This window comes from Equus asinus, chromosome 2, assembly GCF_041296235.1.
Source record: "Equus asinus isolate D_3611 breed Donkey chromosome 2, EquAss-T2T_v2, whole genome shotgun sequence".
Lineage (NCBI taxonomy): Eukaryota > Metazoa > Chordata > Mammalia > Perissodactyla > Equidae > Equus > Equus asinus.
In genome coordinates this window covers 133,210,144-133,234,757 of record NC_091791.1, presented here as the reverse complement: position 1 = coordinate 133,234,757, position 24,614 = coordinate 133,210,144, and the positions used below count along the sequence as shown (strand labels likewise).

Genomic DNA, 24,614 nt, shown 5'->3' with positions numbered 1-24,614 from the left:
TTGCCATCAAGAGCATATGGGTGTTCTTATTTTCATTATAGTTTTTGACAGAACAGTAGCTATAATAGAAAAATATTTTCGAATATTTTCATTATTAAATTTTTATGTTTAAAACATTAGTTTCTGGAAATTACTTGTTGACTTGTTTTGACAGCACTTAAGTGAAAATGTTAGAATAAAATAAAGCATGGATTAGACTTCACAGGACTAGAATTCTCTCTTCTCTTTTAGCCTACTTAACTGCAAATTGATGGCTTACACAGGTAATAATGGAGAGAAAATGCCCTAGATTGGTCCTGCTTAAATTATCTTTAAGGAATAAGCTTTTAATATTTGAGACTTGTTGATTATTTTTTTCAAGGCTTGACTTGCATTAAGAGCTTAACTACATTTAAACAAATGCATCATTTGAAAATGGGGTAGATGTTGGACTCTTTAAAAACCACCCATTTGTTCCTGCTCCAGCCCCTGTAACTAAGGGGCTCGTGAAAGTTGTGGCACATTTCCTTGTCAGACTGTCAGGGTCCTCAAGGGCCGGGAATTGTGTCTTTCCTATTGACTCCTGACTTTTCCAGAGCCTAGCACAGTTCCTGACACATATTAGGTACCTAATAAATAGTTATTGATCAAAAAGCAAACAGGTTAATTGCAGAAGGTAGTGGGGAATGAATGAGATTTCTATGAGGTCACATTGAGAATATTAGAGAATAGATTTTTATAGGAAACTTGTGGCGCGTGAATTGCTGAATATTGGGCCTCTCGTTGTACAGATGTGTGAGATGCCAGTGAACACACCCGAAAATCCCTGGAAGGTGAATCCTGAAGACGAACGAGAACGCAGAGACTTGAGGAAAACCCATCTTGTATTCAGCATCGACCCCAAAGGTTGTGAGGATGTGGATGACACCCTCTCAGTCAGAACCTTACATAACGGCAATCTGGAACTTGGGGTCCACATTGCAGACGTAACACACTTTGTGGCACCAAATTCCTATATTGATATTGAAGCTAGAACAAGGTAATGCTCTTTGAAATCAGCACTGTAATTATGTATATGTGACTGTAACGTATTGCGTAACTATGTTAGTTTCAGGTTTTCAAAACAAAGAGTTCACATGTTTGTGCAATTCTGAAGATCCCTTCCAGAAAAAAATAATTGAGGTTCACTTTCCCTTTCCCTTTAGAAAAATAGTACCTTGATCAATTTACTGTTGCTTTTGTAACAGAACATTTCACACGTTGTTTCCTTCTAAATTGAAATGGGTTAAATTTTTCCTGCAGTGATATACTATTTTATATAAATACTGGATCATTACACTCTGATTTTTTTTACACGACTAAGATTCATGTCACTTTTTCTTTCTTTTTATATCAGTGGAAGAATATTCCGCCCAAAGCTGTATCACTCTGAGAAGTGGGACCGTGGGAATGGCTTTATTACCCAGTCTGCTGCACTTTATGAAAAGGCAACAGCCTTGGGGAATTTGTGCGGACATCCTGGCCATTTACCTCACTGCAGCCCACGCAGTCAGCACTTCTGCTTCTTGCCGCTGAAGGTCACGCACTCGCATGTGTGTCGTTCACAGGGCCACCACTTATTATTTAGCAGACCGTCGCTATGACATGCTGCCCTCCATCCTCAGCGCTGACTTGTGCTCCCTCCTGGGAGGCGTCGATAGGTGAGTTTGTTCATTATTTTTATCTTCAGAGCTTGTCTCGGCCCTTCTGCGCTGCCTGGTGCCCTTGCTTCCGGCCTCTTTCTCTTCTCTCTAATACGCTCTCCCACCCCACTCTCCAACCCCCTGCCCCCTCTACATCCCCCTGCACCACTTATTTGTCGGCAGCTTTCTTTCTCGAGCCTTCCCTTCCCTTCCTCTCCTCTCTTCTCTCTGTCTAGCTGTGAGGCTGCTTCTCTCTCTGTTGTTGGCTTTTTGAAGTCAGCTGAAGTCTGGGACCAAATGCTTACAACTTTGTGCGTATGTATTCCCTGTTGAGGCTGTTTTGCATGAGGATAATGAACTTAGGGTGTTTTTTGTTTGTTTTAGTTAACGTTTATATCTGTCTTTGACTGGGTAATAAAACCATATAGTCCAAAATTCATAGGTTCCAAAAATTATTCAGTGAAAGGCTCCCTCCTACCAGTTTTCCTCAGTTACCAGTTTCTTACATTTTTTTTAGATATAATACACACAAATAGGGACATGTGGTCTTTTTTACACAAATGGTAACATCATATATATGCTGTTCACGCATCTTTTTTAATTTAACAATGTATCTTGAAGACCATTCCACATTAATAACAGTTGCTTATCTATGGCAGTTTGGATTGTTTCCGATCTTTTGCTATTACAAACAAAACTGTACTGAATTACTTGAAACTTAAGTCATTTCACATTTTTAAAAGTACGGTATATCTAGAGGGTAAATCCACAGAAGTGGAATTTCTGTGTCAAGGGGTAAATGCATTTGTGATTAGATGGTAGAATCAAATTGCCCTGCACAGAGGTTGCACCAGTTCTATCCCACCATCAGTGGAGGAGAGTGCTTGTGTCCCCACAGCCCTGCCAGCACAATATCCTGGGTTTTTTTATCTTTGCCAATTTGGTAGACAAAATGCTATCTTTGAGGTTTTAATTTACATTTTTCCTACTATGAATAAAATGAAACTTTTTTTGGACATTCAACAGTCATTTATGTATCTTTTTCTGTGAACAATTTCACCTTCCTTGCCCATTTTTCCTTTGAGTTCTTGATCTATTAGTAATTGATTTATGAGAGCTCTTTGTGTATTAGGAAAATTAGCCCTTTGTTTTTTATACAAGTTGTATATGTTTTTAATCAGAGTGATTTGGTGGCAAAATGCTTCTTTACAAAATGAACTTTTTGCTAATTAACCTGCCATCAACACTGATATCGCAATTCACTGTCATCCTGTGGGATTTGAAAGGCCTTGCTATTCCTTCCTAGAGAGCCCAGCAGGCTCGCCTCTGTGAGTGCTCTGCTCTTCTAATGAAAATGGAGAACTGTAAGGTAGGGTTTGTAACATTACATGTAAACTCATTGCAGATTTGCTCAGAGCTCAACAGACCCTAGTCAAACTTTGTTGTTTTAATTTTAAATACTTTTTGATTTAGTGTTGGATTGAGACATTAGACCAGAAACCTGTAGCAATATCGTTTCCTTCAAGTTACATTTAGGTTCTGGGTCTGCTCGCTTCAGAAATGGAAGAATTGTATAACGATGTCAGTGTTACTGGTTTTGTAGGTATGCTGTAAGCGTCATGTGGGAATTGGATAAAACCTCCTATGAAATTAAGAAAGTGTGGTATGGCAGAACCATTATTCGATCAGCGTATAAACTCTTTTATGAAGCAGCCCAGGAACTGCTGGATGGAAACGTCAGCATTGTTGATGATATTCCAGAATTCAGAAACTTGGATGAGAAAAGCAGAGAAGCCAGGCTCAAGGAGTTAGTGTGGGCAATCGGAAAGCTGACTGACATAGCACGCCACGTCCGAGCTAAACGAGACCACTGTGGTGCCCTGGAACTGGAAGGGGTGGAGGTTCGCGTCCAGCTAGACGAGAAAAAGAACATTCATGACCTCATCCCCAAGCAGCCCCTGGAGGTCCACGAGACGGTGGCTGAGTGCATGATCCTGGCCAACCACTGGGTAGCCAAGAAGATCTGGGAGAGCTTCCCTCATCAAGCCCTCTTGCGCCAACACCCTCCGCCACACCAGGAGTTTTTCTCTGAACTCCGAGAATGTGCTAAAGCAAAAGGTTTCGTCATAGACACACGGTAATTCCTCTTTCCTAGGGACAAGAGGAATGGAAGGGAGTGCTGGAGATTTATTTATCTTACAGTAGTTCTTAAATGTGACAGCCAGATCTTTGACCAAAAATAGAAAACTTCTTGGCTCTCTTCATTTACTATAATGTAGGTATAGAGCCTTAAAATTAACACAAGTTTATTTAGGCATAATTTTGACGTACTACAATTTGTAATACAGAAAAAGAACCTATTATCCTCGGTTTAATTTCATCTACCCGTTAGGCAAATACTGAGACGTAATCCCATTTATTTCGGTACTTTAAAAATGCAGGGGCCGGCCCCATGGCGGAGTGGTTAAGTTCACGTGCTGAGGCGGCGTCCCATATGCCACAACTAGAAGGACCCGCAACTAAAATATACAACTGTGTACTGGGGGGATTTGAGGAGAAAAAGCAGGGGGAAAAAAAAGATTGGCAACACTTGTTACCTCAGGTGCCAGTCTTTAAAAAAAAAATTATTATTTGGGAGTAAATAGAGTCCTTCGTATCTCTCTTTCTCTTTAAAAAAAGGAAAATCATTTAGGTTTTTTACTTTGTGTACCTCAGGGATAGTTTAGTTGTGTTTTTAACTCCCTCTGGTTCAATAATTCTTGATTTAAAAAAAGAAAAACTCCATTCTTTGACCTGTACAGAATGTTTAAGGTTAAGGGTGTTAGGAATTCAATTCAGGTATTTGACCACCTACTATGTGCCAAGACTAACTGAACCTTGTAGGTATCAGCACATTGCTCTATACTGTTTAAGCAACATATTTAAATTTTGACACACCTTCTTTGTTTAAACTTTAAAAGCAAACCATATCTCTATAGTTGAAAAGAGTTGCTTCTGACAGGTGTCCAAAATAAATTTAACTACAGGCAGATGGAAGTATTCAGACTGGGTGTTGACTTATAAATTATTACTGGGAGCTAAATAAAAGTTTTTCCATTTTTTGGTCAGGTCCAACAAAACACTGGCTGATTCTCTGGATAAGGCAAATGACCCCAATGACCCCATCGTAAACAGGTTGCTACGATCTATGGCTACACAGGCCATGTCTAATGCACTGTATTTCTCCACTGGATCGTGTGCAGAGGAAGAGTTCCATCATTATGGTAAATATTAAAATTTTCCTTTGCATGGCCATAACCTTGAGCAAGTTGCTGAAAGTATATTTTTAAAATTTCTATCTTTTGGTTTCTTTTTGAAGGTCTTGCATTAGATAAATATACTCACTTTACTTCTCCAATAAGAAGATATTCAGATATTATAGTACACCGATTGTTAATGGCAGCCATTTCAAAAGATAAGAAAATGGAAATTAAGGAAAATTTGTTCAGTAACAAAGATCTTGAGGAATTATGCAGACATATCAACAACAGAAACCGAGTAAGAAGGGATTTTAAATTCTCTTACCCCTCATCTCTTTTGCTAAAAGAATATCAGCTTAATTATTTGTAGTAGAATGAAGTACCAAATGTTCTGGCAAGTTCTGGCAAATTCTAGAATTATTCTAACCAATGAAATAACATGAAAAATTATAGTTGAGTAATTCGTAATACATTTATAAATATTCTGAAGTAACAATGTAGATTTGGGAGATTTAACAATAGGTTAGATGTTTTTCTCAAAATAAAGAAATGTAAAAGACCATATATCATTTTACCACCCAGAGATAACCATTATTAGCAATGCTAGACAATGCTTTTTATTTATAAAAATATTACACCATAGCTGCTGTTTGAAATCTGCCTTTTTTCACTCAACACATCTGTTATTGATAGCACCCCATGTTAATATAGTTACATGATTGTTTTAGAAGCTGCTTTGCATTCTATTTCATATTGTTGCTAGTGGCTACAATATTGTACAGCATAGAACTAAACAATTTGATGATACAGAAAAGTAGAAACTACCTAAATGTTTAATATAATTTTCTATACCCAGTGTTCTAGTTCTGTGCTATGCACTATAACCACTAGCTATGTTGGCTATTTGAATTAAAATTTAAAAAAATTAAAAATTCAGTTCCTCAGGCACACTAGCCACATTTCTACTCAGTAGACGTGTGTGGCTAGTTGGTACCTATGGGACAACACATATATAGAACATTTCCATCACTGCAGAAAGTTCTAGGCAATCTAATTGGGCAGCACTGTTCTAGGCAATCCAATTCACAACCGTCCTTGTGTATACATCCTTGTGTGTCGTTGCCTCGATAAATTCCTGGCGATAATGAATTGCTGAGTCAAAGGTGTGCACCAATGAAACTTTGATACGTATTGCTCAATTGCCCCGCAGCATAGTAGTACTAATTTACACTTCCACCAACAGGATTTTGGTAGGACAGACTTGACAGTAGAGACATAGATATGGATACTTTTCCTCTACCTGAATGAACTGTAAATGGGTTCTAAATAACAGTTTGGTTTTTGGGGGGTTTTTTTTGAGGAGGATTAGTCCTGAGCTAACTGCTGTCAATCCTCTTTTTGCTGAGGAAGACTGGCCCTGAGCTAACATCTGTGCCCGTCTTCCTCTACTTTATATGTGGGATGCCTGCCACAACATGGCTTGCCAAGTCGGGCCATGTCCGTACCGGGATCCGAACTGGTGAACCCCGGGCTGCTGAAGCAGAACGTGTGCACTTAACCGCTGCGCCACCGGGCTGGCCCCGCAGTTTGTTTTTTTAATGAATTAATTTTCTAAGACATTTTTGAGGGAATGATGCTGGATGGTTAGGTTCCCACAAAAATTGATTTAATTCCTAATAGAGAAGAATATTTGAATTAATAGTTTCCTGGAATCTAGCCTTTTTAGAGACGTTGTTTCTGTGGGAACCCTGTTTCTTCTGGGGTCATCATGCTTTGGGGTGGTGCTTCTTACAGGCAGCCCAGCATTCTCAGAAGCAGTCTACAGAGCTGTTCCAGTGCATGTATTTTAAAGACAAAGACCCAGAAACGGAGGAGCGTTGCATATCTGATGGGGTCATTTATTCAATTAGAACAAATGGTGTGCTTGTGTTTATACCAAGGTATGTTACATCTAACACAATCGTTGTTAAGAAATCATAGTTAAACTAAAAGTGTAGAACACAAACAGTACATTAGATATAATTTATTAAGATATTTATTTTAGCAACTGTTTGTAGTTACCACACGTTCATAATGTAGTATCCAATTCACTATGTAAGTATAAAAGGTTAGAGCCTAGCACATCTGCATCAGTCTTAGGATAGGATTTTACTGTCTTATTTAGCAAAATATGTTTCTATCTGGTGAATGAAATGAATATTTGAAGGTAAAACATAGGAAAAGTTTTAATCTAGAAGAAAAACTAACATTCTAGATAAGTAGACGGGATCTGCATACTAAGAATACATTTCCTCTGCATTTTTATTCTGGCAATGATTCAGGTTTGGAATCAAAGGTGCTGCTTATCTAAAAAATAAAGATGGTTTGGTGATCTCATGTGGCGCAGACAGTCGTTCTGAATGGAAACCAGGATCCCTTCAACGATTTCAAAACAAAATCACCTCAACCACAACAGAAGGGGCATCTGTGACTTTCCATTTGTTTGACCATGTAACAGTAAGTCTCTATTTACATTGAGTATTGGTTTCAATGTAAAGAACAAAGAATTTGATTTAGTAATGTGCATTTTCTCCTCTGTGATAGGTGAGAATATCTGTACAGGCCTCACGTTGCCATTCGGATACGATCAGGCTTGAAATAATAAGCAACAAACCATACATGATACCAGACACAGAATGTTTCCATCAGAGCGCCCTCTTGCTAAAGAGTGAGTTAGTGAAAGAAGTAACTAGATCCGTGGAGGAAGCTCAGCTTGCCCAAGAAGTCCAAGTAAACGTCATTCAGGAAGATTACCAAAAATACTGCCAAACAAAGGGGAGAAGCCTGTACCTCCTTCTGGAGGAAATCAGGGACCTGGCTCTCCTGGATGTTTCAAACAGTTCTGGAGTATGAAATACTCTTACTTCACTAAAGGAGCTTTGTCTTATCTGAATGTTTTGCCTTCTTTTCAACATTAACATCTAATTTTCTGTGTCACTCAGTATTCTAGTCAATTGAGATTGGATAGATATTTCACATACGTGTAAAATGTTTTCTCATCATTAAAGTTGCCTTAAATAAGGTGCAATTAGATTACTACCAAAACTGATTTTTCAGAAGTGGATAGTGAATGGTGGGTTTTCAAGTCAGGTTGCCAATCTCTTTTGCTTAACTTGCCTGAAATCCGCTCTTTAAAAGTAAGTTTTAATTTTTCCTGTAATTGCTACACTGGGCCATTAGGATCGTAGGCCCCTCTGACATCTGTCAGATTACCTGTTCAGTCTCTTTCAGATAATAAGACTTAGTCCTGTCCACTAACTCATTTTAAAGAATAGTTTTTATTTGACTCAAACCTTCCCAGCTGTCCCCAGCACCAGTTGGGGACAGGGCATAGGGAGTGGGGTGGGATGCACAGGTAAGGTCTGTTCTTTGAAACCTCCCTTTCCACCTTCTCATTTTGCTGAGTATTCCTCGCATGATAAGTTGCATTGGCCTCTCTTAGTCCTCTCTTCTAATCCAGTTTGAGGGTGAGCAGAGGCTAAAACAGGCCCTTCTGAGGAAGCAGTTTCTCTAGGCATTGGTTGCATCTTAAGAGACTGGGCTCCATCTTCTAGCTGATCCCCTATTAGCAGCAATAAACCACAATCCTCTGAGGCTTATGCCTCTTGGCCCTTCACTATGCCAGTCCCCAGCAAGCCTACAGGGCACACCGCCCCTCGCCCCATATGTTCTTGTGCTCAACACCCTGGCCTTTCAGCCAAAACATCCTTGTCATTCTCCATTTCCACCTGAAGTCGGCATGCCTGAAGAGAACAGGATGCCTGCTTGTCCCAGCTTCTTGGATAGAAGCCACTCTAGCACCATCACTCTGCCAATCTTCATCACGAAAAGCAAGTTTCCCAACCCCTAGTTTGTAAAAACTAGCTTTGCCTTTCCTTCTCCCGGCTGGGAATCTGTCTCCTGCCACGAACTAGACCTTCTTTAAACTTGGTTGTCAACATGGTACTTTCTTATCTGGAATTACCTCCTCCACCAAGTTAATAAACTCAGGCAAGAACAAACTCCAGTCAGGTCTTCTCACCATCTGGCCAAACGCTTCTAGCCTCATAGTCACCATTCCCAAATCTTTCTTATTTCCTAGATTTTCATTTCTGTATCATTATTGTACATGTTTTTCCCAATCCTTGGAATCTCTTCCACCAACTCAAAGGTCTCTTGTGAATCCACCCTGGGCGCTCTGTGTTCCCCATGAAACTGCAAGTTTCTCTCCAACTAGTCAATAAGGTACCAAAGAGCATCTGAACTTCCCTAGCACCTGGGCAGGTCAGGCAATATACCAGCCTTTCAGGTGACCCCCTAAACATTAAAATGACTCCTCAAAATATATATAAAAGCCACAAACATTTTACCAAAAGTGAAAATTGCAGAACAGCAATGAGAAACTTTCATAAAGCCTCTAGAGATAGTTTGTAAGGTTTTTATTTCTTTTTTAAAAATGGAAATTAATATTCATTATATAGTTACATCTTAAAACACCACCCAATTTAGTGAAAACAAGGCAGTCAATGGCACACTAGCAGCAGAAACTGTTTATTAACTACTAATCATTTTTATGAAGTCCTATCTGTATAAAAATAAATACAAAAGAGAATAGACTTAACTAAAGTTAATAAGAAACAAGTATAATTATAAATACCAGATTTTAAACAGGCATTTGCACAAGTTTTTACTACATAAGGATTTTCACTAAGAGTAAACAATACAGAGTAATCTCAAATTTGGAGGATAGCAAGTTAATACATTTCCTCTTAGTTGAGGCCTATCCACTCTCAAGTACCTTTCCGGATGAAGCGTCAAATCACTACTGTACATTTTAAAAGGTGTGGTCCAGTTGCGTTTCCTCTCCTTTTGGCTCCTCCTCCTCATTCACAGTACTGGCAGCAGCAGCACTGAGTGGACTGTCGAGAAGGCCTCTGTCCACGCCGTCTGACTGCTCCTCGTCTTGATCCTCACCTGTGTCAACCTCTTCATCCATCTGTGCCCTGGGTGTGTTCCCTAACAAGTCTGAAAGAAATCATCATTATTACTCATTATAAGCACCTGATCCAGTCTTACCTAATACAAATCTCTTCAGGAGCTTACATCAGTACAAATGAAATCTATGGTCACTTTAGTTAATGTTAATTATGATCACTTTCTTCCAAATAAAGCCATTTTTATACATGTATAAAATCCATTAAGAAATGCCAGAATGTTGAAAGGTACTGACCTCAAACGCATAGCCAAATGCAACTGTTCTCATTCAAAATCAAAACTACTAGACAAAAATTTTTTAAAATCAAATGCTTTTAACAGTTATACATCAAAGTGATGTAGAATAAAAAAAATTTAAGATACTTCTATTTGGGCAAATTTTAAGATTGTATATTGTAAATAGAAGATGAACCTTAAAATGCTTATTGCCAGGTATACTTTGATAATGACAGCAAGGAAGACACTGCCATCAACAATAGTTGTGTCTTCATGTAATTCTTCACATGGTAGTAATAAAACATTCATTTTTAAAATTAAAAATTAATTTCATTTTAATTGGAAAAAATCATGATAATGTAGTCACACTGACTAATTTTTTTACTTGAGAATTATTATCGTGGGCAAAACTTGTTTTATAACATGGTATCTTCACTCCTTACTGTAACTCTTTATTTTCCCATTTCAGAAGGAAAAACTGTATTGGAAATTGAGAAAGGTATGCAATCCTGCTTCCTTCAAAACCCATTTGCAGTTATTTTTAAATACAGTTTTAACAAAATTATTTTAAAATATAGCTTTGGTTGTCTAGTTTCCAAACCCATAATCTATTTTAAAAACAGCAAATTTTAAGGCAGTTTAATAGAAAGAAGGGAATGTAACACATAAGCAAACTGACAGCTAACAACAAAAGTGACACAATGCAATAAAAAGCATTTTAGGGGGCTGGCCCCGTGGCCGAGTGGTTAAGTTCGCGCGCTCTGCTGCAGGCGGCCCAGTGTTTCGTTGGTTCGAATCCTGGACGCGGACATGGCACTGCTCATCAGACCACGCTGAGGCAGCGTCCACATGCCACAACTAGAAGGACCCACAACGAAGAATACACAACTATGTACCGGGCGGGGGGCGTTGGGGAGAAAAAGGAAAAAATAAAATCTTTAAAAAATAAAAAATAAAAAAATAAAAAAAGCATTTTAGGACATATTCATGGCAGCAAATGGTTCTAATATCCTTGATGGGTGCCGAAGGCATTTTATGTTTAGGAAAGCAGCACAATAATTAATGTTCGTAATTATGATCCTAAAGATAAAATTATGTGTCATATGCTTTAAGGAGTCAGGGAAGAATATGTTTTTGAAAGTGTCAGAATCAATTTTAAATGATCAAAATAATTTTTTAAGAGGTATTCAGCTATCCAGAAAACCATTAGACTTATTTAACCCTCCCTCCCTCCTTCTCTAATATACACAAACTTAATATCTACATCACATTTTTCTATTCCTAGAATTATTTTATTTGGGGGGATAGTACAGAAGTAAACAGTTCTAACCTGCCCTTGATATATTAATGTTAGCAAATAAAAGCCAGCATAAAATTTACCATTTCCTAGAGACTGACTATTACTCAGTAGCTTTGCCGCCTGCCTTCTTTCCAAGGCCAGTTGTTTGTTTCTCTCAATTCTTTGTTGTTGCTCTTCTGTTAGGCTTCTACTGGACTCAAAAGCAAACTTCTCACTTTCTGATGAGTTTGTCAAAAAGGGATCTAATTCAGTAGCAGTTACATCATGGCCATTATTTTCCCTTACTTCATCTGCAGTAGAAAAGAAAAAGTTAGTACATCTGTAGTGTTAAACTAGCCAGAAAAAGAGCTTATGCCGCTATTAACTGAAAGCCAGTTTAAAGTGATAAGGTGCCAGACCTTAAGAAACACTTTGTGAGGTATGAGAACATTACAAATACATGTTTGATTCAAACAAGTAAAAGGAATATTTATAAATCACTTTCAAGAGGCGTTATAACTCAAATGGAAATAATAGTTTAAAAATATGCATGAATGGAAAGCAAAAGTTCTGAGTTATGATTAGAAATATTTTATGCTTGGGCTAATAAAAGAACTTAAAGAATCCAAGGCATATTCTTGTTTTGCATTAAACAAAAGCATTTTAATAGCTTGCCACAGTGTCTATATGAAACAGTAATAATTATATATAGGCTATTTTTCTTAATAGGGTAAAAGCTAGACACAAAGTGAAAAAGGAAGAGAAATTAGAGATCTGTGGACATATTTCCAAGTTAATTTTTTTAAAATTCAGTGCTCTCTACATTATTAGTCTTAATAAATTCTTAAAGTCCTGTACACTAGTTATCTCAAAGTACAATGCCCCTAAAATGATCCACAGTGGTATGGAAAGTAAATATTAGATCAACTTATATTTCACTTAAGAACTAAGAAAAATTGGGGCCGGCCCTGTGGCCGAGTGGTTAAGTTCATGTGCTCTGCTTCGCCAGCCCAGAGTTTCATGGGTTTGGATCCTGGGTGTGGATGTGGCACCACTCATCAGGCCATGCTGAGGTGGTATCCCACATAACACAGCCAGAGGCACTCACAATTAGGGTATACAACTATGTACTGGGGGGTTTTGGGTGGGGAAGAAGAGGAGGGGGAGAGGGAGAGTTGGGGGGGGAGGGGGAGAAGGGCGGAGGAGGAAGAGGAGGAGGAGGAGGAAGAGAAAGAGGAGGAGGAGGAGGAAGAGGAAGAAGAAAAGAAGACTGGCAACAGATGTTAGCTCAGGTGCCAATCTTTAAAAAAAAATTAAGAAAAATTAAGTTTTACTAGCTTATTTTTAAAATAAGGATTGACACTGATGAACTCTCTCTTATCCATGTGACAGTTATGGTCTGGTGTGCGAGCTACCTTAAAGGCAGCTCCACACTGTGCAAGGGTGGGGGAGTCGGGCCCTCACTCCTTTTTTAATTTCAGCACATTGAGACTTAGAGCTGATTCTAACTGCCCAGTTAAGCAGACTGACAGACTATCTAGTTTTAACCAAAACAATCCCAACGAAATGCACAAGTGGTAGCTTAAAAAGATTTTTGCAAAAAACGAAACGCCTGTTGGCAGAAGATAATAGAAGCACAAGCAAGACCAAGAAAATGGCAAAGCTGACATTTCACCTTCTCTCTACACCATTCACTTTACGGGGTTAAAAAACATGACAACCTCATCATATCTGACAAGTAGGCAAAACAAAAGATTTATATCATTAAGACCACCATTTGAAATACGAATTTATACATATTATCCTTGTCCAATCTATATACTGTGCCTTGAGGTACTAGCTAATGACAGTAAAAACCATCACAACTAACAAAACATTTAAGACACAAAGATAAACTTCTACAATTATTCCAGTGAGGTTTAAAAATCATAGGATATTTTTACCAGCCTTTTACAACCCAAATCCCATTTGAGGTTTCTTCCTTAATAGTGAAAGATAAAAAGCCATACAGTTTGTGGGCCAACCCAGTGTCGTAACGGTTAAATTCGACCACTCTGCTTTGGCGGCCCGGGGTCCGCTTGTTCAGATCGCAGGAGTGGACCTACGCACCACTTATCAGGTCATGCTGTGGTAGGCATCCCACATATAAAGTAGAGGAAGATGGGCAGGGATGTTAGCTCAGGGCCAGTCTTCCTCAGCAAAAAGAGGAAGATTGGCAGCAGATGGTAGCTCAGGGCTAATCTTCCTCAAAAAACAAAAACAAAAAAAGCCATACACTTTTCCTTCCTGACATGGAAAAAAATGTGGCAAGAAACTAAAATGCATTCCTTTGTCAGGAAATATGGATGGAGTACGTGTAGAGAACATTGCTGGACAAGTTAAGAAACAAGTATTAGAACCAATTATGCAATATATATATATAGGGCATATATTTTTATATATATTCCTAATATGCTTCGCCTTACAGGATTCTGATTTAATAGTAATGAAATAAATAAAGAACTACTCCTTTTATGGGCCATGAAAGGAAAGACACCTTTAATAGTAAATGACCTCTTTAATATAACAATGTTTTATGGAAAAACAATATAAATATAACCACTGATAGGGCATTGACTAGGATAAAAGTGGGATTAGAAAAAAATTAGAACCACACTTGAAATTAATTCACTGCAACCTTCATAGGCAAGCTACTGTGGCAAAGAAGCTGAAGTCAAAAATATTCAATGCTCTATAGGACGCCATCACTTCGGTATACATAAACTAGTACAGAAGCAAACTACATAATAATTAAAGGAAATAAGTGTTATGAAAAAAAAGCATAGAGGAACCAGGAATGAGGGAAGGGATACAACTAACTGCGTGGTCGGGAAGACTTCACTGAGTTGACATTTAAGCACAGTTTGAAGAGGCTAAGAGTTAGCCATGCAGATCTGGAGGCAGGAGTTAGGACCGAGGACAGTGTCCAAGGCAGAGTGCAAGAGTGCAGAAGCCTTAGGACGGAAATGTGCCCGCAAGGTTCAAGGCACAGCCAGGAGGCAAGTGCGGCTGAAGCACTGCGAGTGAGGAACGGTAAAAGATACAGTCAGAGCGGCAAGGGGAATGGGGTGAGGACACAGGGACAAATTCTGTAGGGCCAAGTGGGACATTATAAGGAATTTGGCTTTACTTTGAGTGAAATAAGGAGTCACTAGAAGGCTTTGAGCTGAGGAGTAATATGACTACACATTTTTTAAAAATATAAGCCCTGATTAATTTTTAAGAAAATCAATTGACTGAAAAAGGGTAGATGAAAATTTGCTAGTAAACTTCAACAAAAATCCTTGCATCCTTTATCCCTGAACCTTGAGCACGCAGTACGCAGCTCAAAAGTGCTGCTGAATACACTAACTATGCCATTGGTGTATGCTTAGGGATTTAAAAAAAAACCAACTCCTTTCCATATGCCAAATCCCATGCCATCAGAACGCACCATATCTTACCAAAAAATTAAATCTTGGATTACTTAAATGACAATCCTCCACACTTTTAAAAGCAATTTATAAATAACTTTGGGAGATTCTATATACAGCCTGTATTTCTACCACGTCTATTAAAAGTTTAAAAAACAAAAACAGACAAACATGTATGGAGCCATCGCACAGAGAATCTGATAACTCTGCAGACCCTGTCGGCAGGAACCATGTTTTGATGTGTGTGACTGCCTATGGTTGCACCGTACAACTGACGAGAGCAATCAACACCAGGACCAGTCACGGAGCTCCCCCCAAAGCCCCATGTCCAAGCCCTACGCCCCAAAGTGAAACGTAAACTATTCATCATCCAATTATTCTGCCTAAGTGCCCAGAGCCACTTTTTTAACGGTGGGCATGTATATGAACACTCTATCTTGTCATTCATTTGTATGAACAAACACTACAAAGGACCAATGGGTCACCATCAGAGTTCTCAAAAGCTTATGCTCTATGGCTGAATATATTTTTACTACCTCTCTTAATAGCCTTTCAGCCATGTCTTTAAGAAACAAATACCACAGACAACACTCCAGATGTGCCAGGGCATTTTAACTCATTCCTACTGACTGTATTTTAATGTATACTCAGTACAGACTGGGAACCCAGTCCCGTAGTACCGCCTACCCCAACTAGATCCACTTCTAAAAGCAAGATTGTTATAAAGCAGACAAACCTATAGTCTTACCATTATTGCTAATAAAATCTTCATGTAAAATAGGGAGATCAAGTCGAATTCGTTTTAAACAAGTCTGCAAATAAAGAGATATTTTTACATTTTCACCAATAATATTTGGGGGAAAATGGTTATTTATCAACTCTTAGTTTCAAAAACGTTGTTCTTCAAGTAACTACTATTAATTTTCCTTTTTTCTACCAAGACAAATTTCAAAATGAAGACCCCAAACAGCTACTTGGCTTCAACTAAATCTCTCCTTGTACTATTTATTTTTTTTATTTTTTTTTTTTTAAAGATTTTATTTTTTCCTTTTTCTCCCCAAAGCCCCCCAGTACATAGTTGTGTATTCTTCGTTGTGGGTCCTTCTAGTTGTGGCATGTGGGATGCTGCCTCAGCGTGGTTTGATGAGCAGTGCCATGTCCGTGCCCAGGATTCGAACCAACGAAACACTGGGCCGCCTGCAGCGGAGCGCACGGACTTAACCACTCGGCCACGGGGCCAGCCCCTCTCCTTGTACTATTTAGCACTGAGAATGATATTCATAACAATCTCAACACCTACCTGAACTTCCTTTTTATTTCCCAGGTATTCAACTCTGTCAATAAAATCCTCAAATTGCAGTTTAGGGAATAGCCGATGTGCCCAGTGCTCCATGTGTCTGATGAGCGTCTTCAAGTCTTCAGCCTGGCACATAAAAATAAAAATGCTAAAGAGAAGACTCATTCTCACAGTGACCTTGTCAGCAGATTCTAGAATTGAATAGTAATGCCAAAGTCACTGGTGTCATTTTATATTTTATAAGATCAAGAAACTTTCAGAAGAAACTTCAAGAAGAAAAATATTTATTAAGGGGTTAGAGGACTGCAGTCTAAAAGAGCACTGGATACAGATATTTAAAAATCAGAGGAAAAAAACTCAGTGCGAAAACTTAAAAAGTTAAAAGATAGTCAGGTGCGTCTTCTCAGAACTGCACAGTAATACTTGAGAATAAGTTTTAATAAAATGTCAAGATAGCTCTTGGGAATAACTAAACAAAGAGACAGGTCCCTAAACCATATAGAGAAGAAAGCACTGAGAATTCAGCACTGTGAAAATACATTTAAAAATCCCAAGGTCAAAGTACCAAACACTAGCAAGAGTAGTTCAAACATTCTCAGACCACAATACTTCTCTACACATGAAATTTCAATTTAACATTAAAGTTTTTAAAAAATAAAATGGAAAACAAAGTTTAATATACGGGACTAATGAATGAGAAAAGTTCCAAATTCCTGGTTTTATTGCAAAATATTTTATTCTTCTCTTAACAGTATTGAAAAAGGAGAGTGGTTAAAAGCACAGGCTCTGGATAGGACTGCATGGATTCAAATCTCAATTCTACCACTTAATAGCTGTGTGACTTTCAACAAATCACTTTATCTCTCTGTACCTTTTTCTTCATGTACAAAATGAGAATAATAATATGCATACCCACAGGGTTGTTATGAGGATTAAGCAATACAAGTAAAGTGCCTGACACAAAGCAGGCACTCAAATGTTGGCTGTTATTGCTGTTGTTATATGATCTTGCTTGTCTAACAAGCCAACAATGGCTGAGACAATCAACTCTACCAATGACTAAATATGTAATGCTGAGAGAATAATGTCTTATCATTCTCATTCTGTTAATAAAGATAGAGTTCTTTTAAAAATTCAATCACTTAAGATCATTTTCCAATTTTTGGGGGTAAGCTGGTCAGCCACCTCACAATGTCCTGTTAAACCCAAGGGACACAAGAAGACAAACAGCTAAAGACAGTGGCAAATGCTGAGTCATACATGAAGAAAAAAGCAGTGAGGATTCAACCTTGTGATAAACTGTAAGAATCTTCAAGGGCAAAGTACAGAAGACTGGATAAGAGTAAACTTTCTCAGAGCCTACCCTCACCCAGTGAAGAAACACAAACACTTATCCTTCACACAAGTTTATTTATTTTAATCAAGTGCTTATTATGACAACGAGGAAAACTTCATAAATTCAAAGCACCAATTCATCATTATTACCTGAAAATTCCAAAAAGGGCAACGAATCAACTGAGCTGGCTATGGTTTTTAAATATCCTGATTTACGCTCAGTTTTATGGCAAAACAGGACAGTCTATATTCTCTCTTCCTGTCCAGTGAAGATGAGCAAATGTACTATAATTCTTCAGCCTCCCAGGTTTGAAATCTTGGGGCTGTTTTTGACTCCCTTTTTACCTCCCTATATCCGGTCACCTGTAAGTACTATATGTTGTTCATCTCTCTGCTACTACCCTTCCAGGGTATTTTCACCTTGTTCCCCTGGTAAAGCAACAGCCTCTGAACTGCTGTCTGCCTCCAGCCTTTTCCCTCTTTTCAGTTATCCTGCATATCACACCAAGATGGTGCTTGTTGTTACATTAACGTTATTCTAACTGGGCTATGAAACAGGAAGTCTAGGCTCTGCCCTTAACTGTTGGCATTGGACACTTACAACCCTAAAACTCAGTTTCCTTAACTAGATACTGGGACCAACACCTACCCCACATGTTGAGAATTAAAGAATATATTTGAAAATACCTCACAAACTGCAAAGCTCTATAAAGATACCATCTGCAAAAAACTGAATCTCCACTACACATCATTCAAAGATAAGAGAATTTTAAAATGTACATTTGTACAGTGATTGACAGTTCTTAAATGTCCTCATTTTTCAACAAAACTTAACTGATACTTATTATGAACCAGGGACTGTGTCATATCTTAGGGACACATAAGTGATCAATACAGGTAAAGTCCTTGCTCTCATAAAGCTTAAAATCACTCTTTGAGGTAGACAAAGTAAATTTTACTCCTTGAAATTATAAAGTACAAACTCAGGCTTAAAGACCCAGATGTGACTTTCCTAAAGCCACACAGTGTCAAAAATGAGACCATAAGACACGTCTTCTGATTCCTCAAACAGTGCCCTTTGCACTAAGTCAGTTTCTCAAGGGAGATGACGATGAATGACAGCATTTGGGAAACATTCTAAGATTCCTAAGAACAGGATAATGGCCCCACAGTTTTACCGATATTTTAAAAAACAAAGGTCTAAAATAAAAATCAGACATTTCTTACCTCATGACCTTTACCCTTGAATTTTGCTTTATCAAACACATGCCTTAATGCTGGAAGCCCTCTCTCTGAAAGTAATCTGTGAACAGAAATGTGTGAATTTGAAGTTTTCTAGAGCCACTGAGGCCAAACCAAGACTATAAAAAGAAAAAATACTATCTGCTGAACTGAAAAAAAAAAAAAGGTCTTTAGAAATATCTGATCTCCAAATCATCCCACCAAAAGCTTGTAACAGAAGAAATTTAAAAAAAAAAAAGGATGTAAAGAAAAGTATAACTTTAAGGAAATAGTAAATGTACCTCTGAGCATCCAGCTTGGGTATGTTCCTTTTAAGTGTTCTCTTTGGAGGCACAGGAACAGGCGCTCCCCTCCCCGACTCTGGTGAAATATACCAAGAGTTAATATTACACAAATAATCGAAGCCCCATTTATAAAATGCATCATTTCTAAGCTGACAGATGGATAACTGAACGTGGACACTTTTTTTGGAACTCTATACAGACCTTCATCAGGTTCGGCTCCTTCACCATCTTCCCTCCCTGGAGAAGCTGGAGGTGGAAAAGGAGGAAAAGTTTCATCTTCTACATGCTCATAATCTGGCAGGTCAATCAAGCCACGGTCCTGTGGTTCCAGCATCTTCTCCTCTACAGGAAAAAAAAGGAAACATGTTTATTCATCCAAGTAGTCTTCTTATTACAGTCAAGTTCTACCTGCAGCAAAATGCATGTTTCAGTCAAACCATATTTCAAACTCACATATCACGAAAAGAAGTAGAGACGATAACAGTTATGAAAAAAAGAACTGGGCTATATATAAATGAGAAGTGGTGAGTTCTCATGTACACCCTACCACTAAAGAACTATACGATTTTGAGCAAACCATTTTACCTCAACTGTTGAGTTCCCCCATGGTGATTCTGACTTTTCAGAAGGTTTCAAACTGTGGTCCAAATGGATGTCAAATAGGCAGAACACAGGTACCTCACCCCCACTTCAACCAGAGCAGCTTTCTAAAAAAACCTGTCTATATATTGGTCTTCTAGGTAAGGTTTCCTTTGAAGAAAGGGAAATAACCCTCAGGTTGATCACCTGAAAGAATGCTTTTCAATACCATCTTACCTGACCTCTCAGCAACATCTGACACTTTTCATGAGCTCCTTTTTCTCGAAAAGTTATCTTCCTTGACTTCTCAAACACAGTACTCACCTGACTTTCCTCCCTTTCTGGACACTCCTACATCTTCTCTGCAGACTCGTCTTCCTCTAACCTAGTCAGTTAGTACCCAAGACTCCATCCTAGGCCCTCTTCACTCATTTATGCCCTTGGCTTTAATAATCATTTACAGATGACTCAGTAATTTTTCCCCCACCCTAGGCATCAAATCTGAGCTCTAGATCTCTACTTCTCTAAAATTTGTCAAAGGTACCTATAACTCATCATGTACAAAATCGAACTTCTAAATTTTCCCAGTTCACTGAAAGACATCTATCCAGCTATGCAAGTCAGAAACCACAAGTCATCCTTAACACTTCCCCCACCCTCCATATCCAGTCGTTTTTACTTCCTAAACATGAGTCCGTCCATTTCTCCCGATCTCCACAACCACTTCCTAACATTTCTTGCTTGGATTTACTCCATTACTCCCATCCACTTTCGCCTTTTTCAATCCATCCTCCATCTTATAGCTAGATTGAACCTTTGCAAATACAAAGTTGATCACATTATCACTTGGCTCAAATATCTCAAAGGCTCCCTACTGCTGTTAATGATTAAACTCCAAGGCCCTGCATGGGTTGTCACCTTCCTAGTTCTCCAGCCTCACTCCACACCACTCTCTGAGCCCTTTGCTTTCAGTTCTTTGAAACAGCCAAATCCCTCAGGCCACTAGACCTTTGCAAAGGCTGTTTCCTATCTTGAAGGCTCTTCCCAGCTACTAATCTCTTTCAGACCTCAACTACCACCTCCTCAGAAACGTCTGCCTCAATTTCTCTAAATTAAATCCTCCTACAATACACATCCAAAGTGCCAAGTATGACTTTCACAGCACTTAGGCAGTTTCAATCTCAGGTTCTATTTGTGATTATCCGATTAGTGTTTGTCTCCCTTACTAGATGGCAGCTCTAAAAGGGCAGACCAGCGGGATCCCTGTGCTCCACCACTGTATGCCCCGGCCGGTACACAGCAGGTGCTCAATAAATATTTGTTGAATGAAGGAATGAAGAAAAGAATTCCAAAGCTTCCCCAAAACTATAAAAGTGCGGGAGCCAGATAATCTCTAAACCCTCTCCAATTCTAAATTTCCATGACCATAAGTACATGAAAACAAAGCAAAGTATCAACTCCTGATGACCCACTGTATCTTCGAGTCAGGTTGCAGAACCACAGATTTTCAAAACTGCAAAGGCAGGTAGAGGTGACACAATCTAACGTAGCTTCGTGTCTACACTAAGTGCGTGTGGCCCCTTCCAGTTAAGACCCTGGGAGGAAATGGGGTTCACGGTTGAGGCCGACGACAGGGCACGAACCACACTAAGTGTAGCAAGATGCAGTGGGAGGAAGCGGCCGAGCATGAGGCGGGCTGTCCATAACCGGCAGCGCAGAAGACAGCCGTCTCTCTCTCCTGACCGCGGTCGCACACTGTCTCTTCCTGGACATCGATGACATTCTCTTCCGTCCTCCTCCAGTCCTCAGACTCCCCGAGGAATTTAACATCGCAACCACAGTGGCGCCCAGACCCTTGGGTGTCCAACGTCTAACGGTTCCCGAGTCATCCAACAGCAGCCCTTGCGGCAAGGAGCGTCCCACCAGACCGCCTCGACGTCCCCCCTTGCTGGCCACCCTGAAGACACCCGACGTCCCGCCCATGCCGCTCCGCCCGCCTTCTCCTCGTCCTCGCTGTCCCGCTTCGCTTTCATTCATTCATTCCACGTTCACGGGACAGCGTCCGTTCAGGAGCCCTGGACAGAAGACGGCAATGGAAACGTGCCTTTGACACACGCTCCCTCCCGCTAAAACGCTCCCCCTCGTGAGACGCTGACCGGAAACCCGCCCGAGAAGTCAACGTGCCCATCCACTGGTCCCCCGCCTCCTCCCCCGCGGACGGCGGCGGGCAGGCCTCCTCCTCTCCAGCCCCGCTCCGCCTCGGGCCTGTCCTCCAGCCTCCTCAGTTCTTCCCTGCGGCTCCCCGGCTGCTCAGCTTCTCCGCCGGCCTCCCTCGGCCGCCTGTCCCCCCCAGGAACTTCGCGAGCACGCCTGCCCACTCTCACCTCACGCAGACTGCAGCCGCCACGGCGCGGGGCTGGACGCGCGGGCGAACCGCGCTTCTCGCGAGACTCAGGAGGTTCCCGCCGCGAGAAGAGCCCTCTGTGTTTCGCGCCAAATCTGCGCGGGACCTGGGCGGTGTCAGCCGGCCTCGCCTCTCCCTGGTACCGCCCACCCAGCCCGGCCCCGCCTTCCCGGGGGTTCCCCACCCACCGCGCCCCTCCCGCCACGCCCCCCCACCCGACTCCGCCCACCTGAGTGCCCCAGGGGAGTTAAACTTCCTTATTTGCTTAAAGGTCTTGTACGTTCTGGGCGTTTTAGACTTTGGAAAGAGGTCTCGGTTTTCTAGAAGGCTAGATTGCAGATGGAGTAGAAAGGGTAGAATTTGATAAAACAGAATTTGATAAGAGACTACCTACTCGGAGTAAATAAAAGAATTCCTTGAACGTAGTTTTATTGTTTATTGAATAATGAGCTGAGAAAAGAAGTGGTAAAAAGTTAGTGTTAGAAAATGTAGCCACGAAGAAGAATGTCAAAAATTTGTTACCTTTAATGTTTTTTTTAAGATGAGTCCATATATTCGTATGTGCTTGTATACACGCGGGTGCACACACACGCGCACACGCAACAGGGAAAATAAATATATAACTAACACCTGTGGGGACGGGACTTGGGCGTATGGGGCAGGGTGGGATAGGGACTTAACTCCATACCTTTTTGAACATATAAATGCGCTAACTATTCAAAAAACTTCAAAAAAAAAAGTTATCTGCAGCAAATATAGCACCAAGATTTGACAAACCAAGAAGATGAGTACTTTTCTGTAGCTTCAAATATTTAATTAAAATTATAAGAGAATACATCTAATGTGTGAAAAGAATATGATAAAGGGGGTAAATTGCAAGCTCTATCTAAAATTATGTATGCAAATATGTATACGTATCACATTTTTCTTAATTTTATGGCTTTGTTTCTATACATGCAAGATAACATTAATATTAAGCAATTGGCAAAATGTAATTAATTCGAACAGGAAATATGTCAACTTCAATAGTCTGAATAACTGAAGCAAGAGGCATTCTAATTATCCAGATAACAATCTATATTCTCCACTTAATGTCTAATAAAGTAAATATAAAAGCACTTTGAGAAATTAAGAAGTTATATAACCCTCCTCCCAACATAAACACACACACACACGCACACGCCCAGAGCAAAGCTCTGGGGTTTGAGTCTCAATTCCATCGTTTACTACTTAGTGACTTTTCTGCTTTGATTTCCTCATTATTAATAACAGTACCTACTTCATAGGATTAGGAAGAGGATTAAATGATAGTACTTAATAAATGTTAACTATTATTATCGACAAAATTTTTAGAAATTTTTCATCCTTTTAGAAAATGTAAAGATTTTGGTAAGTGATTGTTTATGGGCCCATGTGAATATAACCACACTTGTAAGCCATTGACATATTATTGTTTGACTGTCTCTTTTTTTCATATGTGAGAAATACTAGAAATATATTTTCCTTAGCAATTTCACCAAAGATATATAAGATAGCTTTCCTGTAGACCATGTCATTAAAGCTCTTAAAACGCTTTAATGGTTTTTTATTTTTTGAGGAGGATTAGCCCTGAGCTAACATCTGTGCCCATCTTCCGCTACTTTATATGTAGGATGCCTACCACAGCATGGCTTGCCAAGCGGTGCCATGTCTGCACCCGAGATCCAAACTGGCGGACCCCAGGCCGCCGAAGCAGAACGTGCACACTTAATTGCTGCACCACCGGGCCGGACCCAGTTTAATATTTTTGAAAGTGAATAGTGTTAAAGAAAAAAATAGTCTATTAACAACCAAAGATGGAGTGTGGAGTATGAAAATTTTCCTGGCAAGCAGGGAACCCAGTATAGAAATGAGGTGATTTTTTTTTTAAAGATTTTATTTTTCCTTTTTCTCCCCAAAGCCCCCTGGGACATAGTTGTGTATTTTTAGTTGTGGGTCCTTCCAGTTGTGGCATGTGGGACGCCGCCTCAGCATGGCCTGATGAGCGGTGCCATGTTGGCGCCCAGGATTCGAACCAGTGAAACCCTGGGCCTCCAAAGCGGAGCGTGCGAACTTAACCACTCAGCCATGGGGCTGGCCCCAGAAAAGAGGTTTGAAAGAAGAGAAATGGGGTAAATCTTTGAAAGCCAAAAGACCATGAACTATATCCCACATTAAAAAAGAGTCTCTGAGTCTCGTTGATTGGCTGGTGTTATTCGGGCTTATCACCTAGCTAACCACTGGGCTGGCTGGTGGTAGTGGTCTGCTGGGTACTTGAGGACCGCATCTCAAGATTATGACATCTACTTGCTCCTGCCTTGTACATGACAGTTGGGAGCATATCATGCAGTCAAGTCTGCATTAGCATTAGCAATTGAGTGGCCAGGCCAGGGATTATGAAAGAGGATCTGATTAAGCCACAAATAACAGAAAAAAACTAAACTAAACTAAAATAATAAACAAGATAGAAAATTTTTCTCTCATATACAAGAAGTCTGGAGGTAGTAAGTCCACAGTTGGAATGGTGCTCCATGGTGTTAGGAATCCAGTCTCCTGTTTTCTTGCTTTACCATGTGAACATTCCATTCTCAAGAT

General features: G+C 39.8%; 2 protein-coding genes and 1 non-coding gene across 9 annotated transcripts in view; 1 reads left to right on the top strand and 2 right to left on the bottom strand.

The window, feature by feature from the left end:
- The window catches only part of DIS3L (DIS3 like exosome 3'-5' exoribonuclease), a 28,018-nt gene extending 20,192 nt beyond the window's left edge, over nucleotides 1-7,826 (top strand). For all 4 annotated transcript variants that reach the window (XM_044764679.2, XM_070499575.1, XM_070499588.1 and 1 more), the window contains 8 exons: nucleotides 771-1,018; nucleotides 1,587-1,679; nucleotides 3,265-3,798; nucleotides 4,770-4,924; nucleotides 5,020-5,198; nucleotides 6,695-6,840; nucleotides 7,222-7,396; nucleotides 7,484-7,826. In XM_044764679.2, the coding sequence (XP_044620614.2) occupies nucleotides 771-1,018; nucleotides 1,587-1,679; nucleotides 3,265-3,798; nucleotides 4,770-4,924; nucleotides 5,020-5,198; nucleotides 6,695-6,840; nucleotides 7,222-7,396; nucleotides 7,484-7,792 (1,839 nt within the window). In that variant the 3' untranslated portion in view covers nucleotides 7,793-7,826. The remainder of the gene's footprint in view (nucleotides 1-770; nucleotides 1,019-1,586; nucleotides 1,680-3,264; nucleotides 3,799-4,769; nucleotides 4,925-5,019; nucleotides 5,199-6,694; nucleotides 6,841-7,221; nucleotides 7,397-7,483) is intronic.
- A 1,516-nt stretch (nucleotides 7,827-9,342) lies between these two features.
- TIPIN (TIMELESS interacting protein) lies at nucleotides 9,343-22,117 on the bottom strand. 4 transcript variants are annotated; one of them, XM_014856203.3, is made up of 8 exons: nucleotides 21,982-22,117; nucleotides 19,220-19,360; nucleotides 19,016-19,094; nucleotides 18,720-18,795; nucleotides 16,161-16,283; nucleotides 15,609-15,672; nucleotides 11,510-11,719; nucleotides 9,343-9,943 (listed from the first exon to the last, which is right to left on the bottom strand). In XM_014856203.3, exons 2-8 carry the CDS (start codon nucleotides 19,350-19,352, stop codon nucleotides 9,753-9,755), a joined length of 876 nt encoding a protein of 291 aa, XP_014711689.2. In that variant the 5' UTR covers nucleotides 19,353-19,360; nucleotides 21,982-22,117; the 3' UTR covers nucleotides 9,343-9,752. The 4 variants fall into 4 exon arrangements, with proteins under 4 accessions (XP_014711689.2, XP_070355709.1, XP_070355713.1 ...); XM_070499608.1 differs by lacking the exon at nucleotides 21,982-22,117 and adding an exon at nucleotides 21,241-21,672; XM_070499612.1 differs by lacking the exon at nucleotides 21,982-22,117 and adding an exon at nucleotides 21,070-21,208.
- On the bottom strand, nucleotides 15,031-15,164 carry LOC123283642 (small Cajal body-specific RNA 14). Its single transcript, XR_006524318.1, has one exon. It is a non-coding gene; the product is annotated as a small Cajal body-specific RNA 14 (non-coding RNA).
- Nucleotides 22,118-24,614: the final 2,497 nt, after the last annotated feature.

What these genes read in the sequence shown, in the direction of transcription:
- TIPIN (XM_014856203.3), bottom strand. Translation starts at nt 19,352, where the DNA reads ATGCTGGAACCACAGGACCGTGGCTTGATTGACCTGCCAGATTATGAG. An exon ending in AGGAGCCGAACCTGATGAAG is followed by an intron (nt 19,095 to 19,219) that starts GTCTGTATAGAG and finishes ATATTTCACCAG; the next exon opens with AGTCGGGGAGGGGAGCGCCT. An exon ending in TAGTCAGTCTCTAGGAAATG is followed by an intron (nt 9,944 to 11,509) that starts GTAAATTTTATG and finishes GATTTCTTTCAG; the next exon opens with ACTTGTTAGGGAACACACCC.